Below are 7,940 nucleotides of genomic sequence, written 5' to 3'. Positions count from 1 at the left end.
GAAACTGATAGATATTATGTCACTAAGGTACTCCCTTTGATTTAACTTGGGCAGAGTTGTGCATTACTGTTTCTATCTTCTAAGATCAACAGCCCAAGCAGGCTTGGGTCATTTCAGTAATTTAGCCCACACTTAGGGTGCCCTGGTGCCCAAGGTCAGACCAGAAGAGAAGAGCAATGCAGATTTGCGTGCAGTGAATGTGTTGCTCCCTGGAGGCAATTTATTTTTGAGAACCACAGTTTCACAGTTTATTGACATAAACGGATGACTAGTGATTCCAGATCTGATTATGTCAACAGAAAATTACTGCTACTCAATAGAAGTCCCAGCCATGCACTAAAGCCACTGTTTTCCTGTTTAGGAGTAGATGGAAACAATAACCTCACTCGGGTATCAGCCAAATTATATCAGATTCTCCATCTCCTATAAAACCAGTGTCATGGAAGATGGAGAAATATCTTGATCTGGTCAGAACTTAGAGAAAGATTTGACTACATTCGCACCATCGCCTTGCATGTTCCTGCCCCAAACAAGAGTCCAGCAAATGCTGGAATCCAGGACTTACTGCTGACATAATAGCAAGAGTCCAGACAATGGCATTACATCCTGGGCACAAACCTCTTGCTGCTTTTCATTCCTCTAAGCATGGATTCTTGAGTCTAACCTTGAGGGAAAGTGCACAAGTCCATATCAAAGGACATTCAGGAATATAAGTAGTTGTGATCCCCAAGGGGACTGCAGAGACTTTGGAAGATTTCCAGGGTTGAGGAGGAAAAGCAGATCTAGGAAAATCTGACCTACACTGAACTATTATGTGACAAAAGATAATGGGGGATAACTGTCAACATTGACATGAGCCTAAGAATGAGTTACACCTGTATATTAAGTTATCTTCCTGGGGTACGAATGCTGATGTCTTATTTGTTGGAAATATATAGAAATACACAATGAAGTAAGTTTCTTCAACTTGCTTCAGATGGTTCAGGGGAAATCTACTTTGTGTTATAATTTTAACATTTCTTCTCGAAATAGTTTCCCTTTAAAAACTCAAACAGCACTTGTTGAGTACAGACTGAAGATGTTCTAACACCTTTAACAAGGTGGCCTTGTCTCATTCTTATAGGCATTAAAAACAGTAATTAGCCTGGCATGGGTATCTCACACCTGTAATCCTAGCTACTTAGGCTGAGATCTGAGGATCACAATTTAAAGCTAGTTTGGGCAAGACAGGCTGTAAGACTCTTATATTCAATTAAGCACCAAAAAAAGCTGAAGGTGGAGCTGTGGATCAAATGGTAGAATGTTAACTCAGAACAAAATCTTAGGGACAGTGCCCAAGCCCCAGGACTGACACTACACGCAAAATAACAATATTCCTGTTATCTTTTTTCTTTTTCCAAGTACAATTTAAGACCCTGGAGCTGAATCCTGGATTATGAAAATCAGGAATCCCTGGGTCCTACAAGACTCCTGACAATAAATCCTCCATTAGTGGTCTGAGAGAAGCCTATCTGGGATATGATTCTGAGTTGCAGAAAGAGCACAGAGGAGAGTGATTAAGGATAAAGATGGAGGCAGTGTGATTAATGGTGTAATCAGACTACCGGTCTGCAAGTGATAATCAGAATTTGGACAATCATTGTCTGACTGGACAGTGTCAGAAAGTACTCTGTGTGCAGTGAGTGGTCTCAGGAGCACTTGTGAGTAACAGCTCAAAATCAGATGATCCTGATTAGCATCATTGGATGCCTCACCTTTCTGTTCTCAAATTTTTTCTATAAACCTCAGTTACAAACAGCATTCTTTTATGAAATAACATGTAATTCTCCAAAAAGAATATCTATGATGCAAATTGTGTGGGCACACATACAGCATCAGTACCAATTTTGATGCTATTGTCTTTCTTTGTTGAGACTGAAGTTTGTATTCAGGAATTCAAACAATCTTGGTAAATGATCACATTCTAGCACTTTGACTCTCGCACATTTTTGAGGTAGAATCTCATGCTTTGTTCTGAGGGTGCTCACAAACACAGTACTCTTACATATGCTTTCCATATAATCACAGTTACAGGCTTACAAGTGTGAGGTTTGCTAAATTTTTGCCCTGGCTGCTGAGGAAAAACATTAAAACAACACTTTTTTTTACCTGCCTCTATTTACATTTTATTGGAAAGGTGACATATGGAGAATTTATAGTTACATGAGTTAAGTAAATAGTACATTTACTTTTGAACAGTGTCACGTCTTCCCTGATTTCTTCCCAGTTTTGCCTTTAGAAATCATCTTTGGAACTCCTAATTTTACAGTATTGAGATCTCCATGAAGAGCACATGTGTCCAGTGAAATAACGACATTTAGGGAAGAGTGAGGCATGGTGCTTCCATAATCCTAACTAGCTGGAAACCAGTGAACCTGGCAGGGCTCACTGTGACCCCAGAAGCACATTGCCTTTTGCTTGCCCTGGTTGAGATGCATTAGAAAATCTTATAGTGCAGATTTAAAGAAAAATGAATGAGACAAAAGATACCTGTTTTCCCTTATATATGGAAGCCAGATTTAGCTTATAAATTTACTAGTAAATAGGTTAGTTGGTGTACAAATATATACAAATGTATTCATTGGAATATGGTAGATTCCAGGGAGCACTCAAATAGTATAATTCCTTAGAATGGTGAAGTCAAATTTCACCAAAAAAAACAGTAGAGCGCAGGCACTTGAATGAAATGGAATGGGATCAAGGGCAAAGGGGAAGAAGAATGAAGCTGAGAAAAGGAAAATGTAGATAAGAATTCAATGCAAAGCCAGGTGCTAGTGGCTTACACCGCCTGTAATTCTAGCTACTCAGGAAGCTGAGTTCAAAGCCAGCCTGGGCAGGAAAGTCTGTGAGACTCTTACCTACAACAAACCACTAGAAAACTGGAAGTGGCGCTGTGGCTCAAGCGGTAGAGCAATCACTTTGATCTGAAGAGCACAGGGACAGCACCCACACCCAGATTATAAAGAGTGAACAAAGCGTGGGTAGGGATGGATAGTGAGAATGTTTTAAGGGATGACATTGATCAAGATTCATAACCTGCTTTTTAAAATGGCAATTCTTTTGTACAACTGCTGAAACATTAAAAATTGGGAAACAAAATTAATGATGGAATGGTAAAGTAGGTCCTCTCTGTGCATGGGTACTCCTAGGACAGAGAGAAAACAGAGTTAAAGTAGGTAAATATAGTAGAAATACTATATGAACATATGAAAATGTTTCTAATGAACATTCAGAGTTGCAATTGTGTAGTGATAGAAACCACATGACTCTAAGAAGTGATGGGTATGTACTGTGTAAAAGAGCCAGATCATGATTTTAAAGGAAGGACAGCAAAACTGTTCTGAATTAAAAGCAGACTGAGAACTAGTCCAGTTAAGGCAACCTGTAAGTGGGTCCTTTTGTCACAAATGCTGTTACAATTGTCAAAGTCAAAATGGTCTTGCAGTCCACAGGGCATGATTTAGGATATCATCATTTTATTGGGTCAGATTAGAGAATGCCCTCTTTTTAAGAAATTTTTAGGGTGTAAAACTATGTGGGCATATTCTGAAATGAATGAGAAGAAAATACATTTTTTACTACACTTACAACCCATCTGTAAGGGTAAAAATGTTTCAAATAATTTACAATACAAAATAAAATTCCTTAACCATATCCTGAAATTATTCTTCCTTTGTAAGACAAATAATTTTTCTACAAATATCCAAGATAATAATGTTTCCTCAAGGATATGACCCTTAAAAAGCCAAATGTTTCTTAATGCCCACCTAATAATTGCCTAAGTCTTGCTCTTGGTTTAGGGACCTCCATATTCTGTCCTTTGAGTGTGGCCTTATTCAGCAACCTAGAAGTTCTTACCAGTAATGCTAAACATATTTGTCAAAGAGAAATTAATTTTCACTTCTTCAAGCCAAGCAAGATGGAACCAGAATTAGGATAAACCTAAAACCCTGGACTAGTCATGATCTATTGCAAAACAATGATTCCCAAGTCAGATTCAAATCAATATCACATCACTGAGTTTGGAAACATAGGAAGAGAGAAGACAGAGATCAAAATCTCCACTAGGAATGTAAGAATTCCAGAAAGTCCTGACACCTGATGGATCACAAAGGACTGTATGAAAAACGCAGTGTCTTCATTCAAGTCCCTATCTTCTATTTCAATTGGAGCCTTATAATGTCACAACAATAATCAGAGCATCTGGTCAACCAGAAAGAACTTGGAAACCCAGAAATAGTGGTATCGCTCTATAATATATTTCATTGCTCCCAGAAATTAGACGACTCATATAGTGCTCCTTCAGTCATTCTGACAGAGTGGACAATTCAAGTATCAAATTTCCTTTGGAGGAATGGGGGAGTATGATGGAGGGGCTGACACGATGTATTGAACTAATAAACTGATTTGGAGAATGATACCTTCTTATGCAAATACTTAAAATATTAAAAACATAATTTACAAGGTATCAATTATTTTCATCATCATTACCATGTGGCAACAAAAGTTTCAAACTAAAAAGTTCAAGCCTAAATTTCATAGACTCTGTGTGTTTCTTCATTGGATCTATCCTGTTTATAGGATAGATCACAGCAGTAGTCCATTCCCCAGGTCCACAATGGGGCCAACCCTGCTGTAGGGAAAGAGAGCTCAGTTGCTCCTCTATTCTTGTTTGACTTCAGGTTTGAAAGCCTGCAAAACTGCCCACATTGGCTTCTTCTGGCAGGTCCACTAGATAGTATGTTGATTAGCAACAAAACGTTTAGGTGATGTTCTTGGAGTAAACTGGATTCCCTTGCTCCTGTATGGAATGGCTACTCTTGCTGATAGTTGTAAATATGAATAACAGGCAGAAAAGTGCACATTCTGGAATTCAAATTACACAGTCTTAGGAAGTGTTATGGAATAGATTCTGGCAAAGCTTCAAGAAACAGATCCAACAAGGCCACTGCTAATTAAGGCTGCAGAAGCGTCCCCAACACCTGTGGCTTCATTTCAGGAGACTCTCTAGGGAAGAAGGCTATTCCTGTAACTCAGATGTATTACAACTCTGCAACAGTACAGATACCAGAGACCAAGGCTCTTGGCCTGCAGCCTTTCCTGTATGGACTATGTCACATTTGTATTTCTTGAGGATTCATCCATTGTGTTATCCCAAACCACCAATTTGATCTTGGATATAGATTCAATGCACATTTTCCCACATACAAATTCACATTTTGTGAAACATCAGGAGAAATACATGACCACAGAATACATTGCAAACATATTCTTTACAAACAAAAGTGACTTATCTCAATTCAGATGATGGGGAAACCCAAACCCACTTGGTGGTTTTCCTTCAGAAGTCTGAAGTGTAATTTCAGGACTAAATTATAATGGTGAATCCAAAGGAGTATTTCATTTATAGACTTTTAAAGAAAATAATAATCTTCTTATTTGCAAAAACTACTATAAGTTTAGGAAAAGCAGAAAAGGACAAAAGCTATACTTATGACCATATAAGATGATATTAAGTGAAATGATTTTTTCTTTCTTGTTATTGTTTATAATGTATGTATAATGTACCATGTGATTTTGTTTGTTTCTTTAGTATGTTCCTCCTCATGGTATAACCCCTGTTTCACTGTATTTTATTTCAGTGCCCTGCATCTTGTATATACATTTTCTAATTTGGGGAGAGGAAGGGAAAAACAAAATGTTTAAATAGGGATACAGGTTGACCCATTGTAACAATGAGATATAAAAAACACTATGTTGGAAATGAACTTTACAACTTCAGCTGGGGGTTGGTTGGGGGGTGTTGAGGGGTGGGGGGATTAGTTGAGGAGGTGGGGAAGGGAGGGATGGTAGGGGAAAAATAGAGGAGGAGGCATCAATGCTCAATAGGAAATCTACTCATTACCTTACTCATGTAACTGTAACTCCTCTGAACAGTATTTTTACAATTAAAAATGTATAAAAAATGAATACTGACAGATTACATATGGGACCCATGTTTTTCCTTACTAAATCTCCACAATCTAGGTTCCCCAGATCTTTAAGTCCAGATCTATAAATGTTTAACTACATGATTTAATACACTGTTACCTTGTTGCCTGTGGATAAATTAGAACAGAACAGAAAAAATTGGAATGATGTGATTCAATAGAGAAGGTTGAGCAGATGGGGAGACCAGACATCATTCCCATCTCCCTTTAAACTCCCTTTGAACACTAGGCAAATTCAGTTCGTAGGAATGCAAGTTAGCATATCCAGTATGGAGGACAGTAAGGAAGTTACTAAAATACCTAAAAAGAGATATACCAGATGATTTGGCTACCTCGCTCCCAGGGCAACATCTGAAGGAAGTAAAGCCAAAATACAAAAGTGATATTTATAAAGGAATTTCTGCATATATAGATTTATTGTGATACTGTTATCACTAGGGAAAATTTGAAATCGATCAATTGTCCTAGAATCGATTAGAAAGTAGTGATGAACTGGTCCATATGTGTATGTATGTCTGTGTATATGTGTATATATATATACATATATATGGATATGGATACATGTACACAACATATATAAAGAAACATGAAATCCTGTAATCTGCAGCAAAATGAATGGAACTGCAAGACATTCTGTTAAAACAGGCAAAACAAAAGGCCATTATGTATGGTCTTTCTCATTCAAACAAACTTAAAACAATTAAAATAGAAGAGTAATTATGTGGGCCTGAAAAGGGCTCCAGGTTAGGAGGCAGGAGGGGGAGCACAGGGGAAAAGTAGAAGGACATGATCAATGTGCATAATAGATGTATATGGAGAATCCCAGAATCTTATTATTAGACACCGCTAAAATATGCTAATAAATAAATACCAGAGAAGTAACAACTAAAATCTGAAACAATGAATCTCTTCTTTGTATTATAAACAGTTCCTGATGGTAGTTCATACATGTAATACTAGCTATTCTGGAAACTGACATCTCATGATCCTAGTTCAAAGCTGGCCTGGGAAGGAAACTTTGTGAGACTCTTAGCTCCAATTAACCACCAGAACACCAGAAATGGAACTGTGGATCAGTATGTTGGAGTGCTAACCTTGAGCCAAAGAACTCAAGCCCCAGGATTGACAATAACTATAACACAAAACCATTGTTGCTTAGAATATCTATTACTTGTGTTGTTGTCTTATGAATCTCAACTGTTGACACAATTCACACTCTTCGAGTGTATATTGTCTATAAATGAGCAGCTCTGTCAGCAGGTGGAGGCACCAGGAGAAGCAGCTGGGGCAGCCCAGACTCTCAATTCTGTTACCCTGAGAGGTTTTTGTCATGGCTTATATCACTGTGGGAGGTAAGTTGCTATACTGTTGACAGTAATAAGTGGCAACATCTTCAGGCTGCAGGCTGCTGATAGTGAGAGAATAATCTGTCCCAGATCCACTGCCACTGAACCTGGATGGAACACCCGATGCCAAAGTACTACTACTATAGATCAGGAGTTTAGGGGCTTTCCCTAGTTTCTGCTGGTACCAGGCTAAATAGCCATAAATGTTTTCACTGGCTCTGCAAGTGATGGTGGCTGTGCCTCCTACAGATGCAGACAAGGTGGATGGGGACTGGGTCATCTGGATGCCACACCTCGCATCTGGCAGGGGAAACATGAAACAAATATCCACATTATTACCCGAACTATAAGGAGGCTCTCCTGAAGAGTAAAGCATCATGGATCACACTGAGGAATTTTAATGCCCAATATTCTTTCTCCTTACCTGGGAGCCAGAGCACCAAGAGCCCCAGGAGCTGAGCAGGGATCCTCATGTCCATGCTGTGTGCTGACTGGGACAGACTGCTACACCGACTATGAGCAGCCTATGAAGAAGTCCTGAGGGCAGTGGGCTGTGCTGTTGGCA

The 7,940-nt window shown here is 38.7% G+C and overlaps 1 gene segment (V, D, J or C); it reads right to left on the bottom strand.

Annotated features, from left to right (window-relative positions):
• Positions 1-7,349: 7,349 nt before the first annotated feature.
• LOC138804353 (immunoglobulin kappa variable 1-27-like) lies at positions 7,350-7,940 on the bottom strand. The segment is given in 2 exon segments: positions 7,350-7,675; positions 7,800-7,940. Coding segments are annotated over 2 exon segments (366 nt in total).

Source organism: Dipodomys merriami, unplaced genomic scaffold (genome assembly GCF_024711535.1).
Source record: "Dipodomys merriami isolate MVZ:Mamm:240054 unplaced genomic scaffold, mDipMer1.0.p SCAF_36, whole genome shotgun sequence".
NCBI classification, from domain to species: domain Eukaryota; kingdom Metazoa; phylum Chordata; class Mammalia; order Rodentia; family Heteromyidae; genus Dipodomys; species Dipodomys merriami.
The sequence above is the reverse complement of the archived record's forward strand: the minus strand, read 5'-3'. Positions and strand labels throughout refer to the sequence as shown.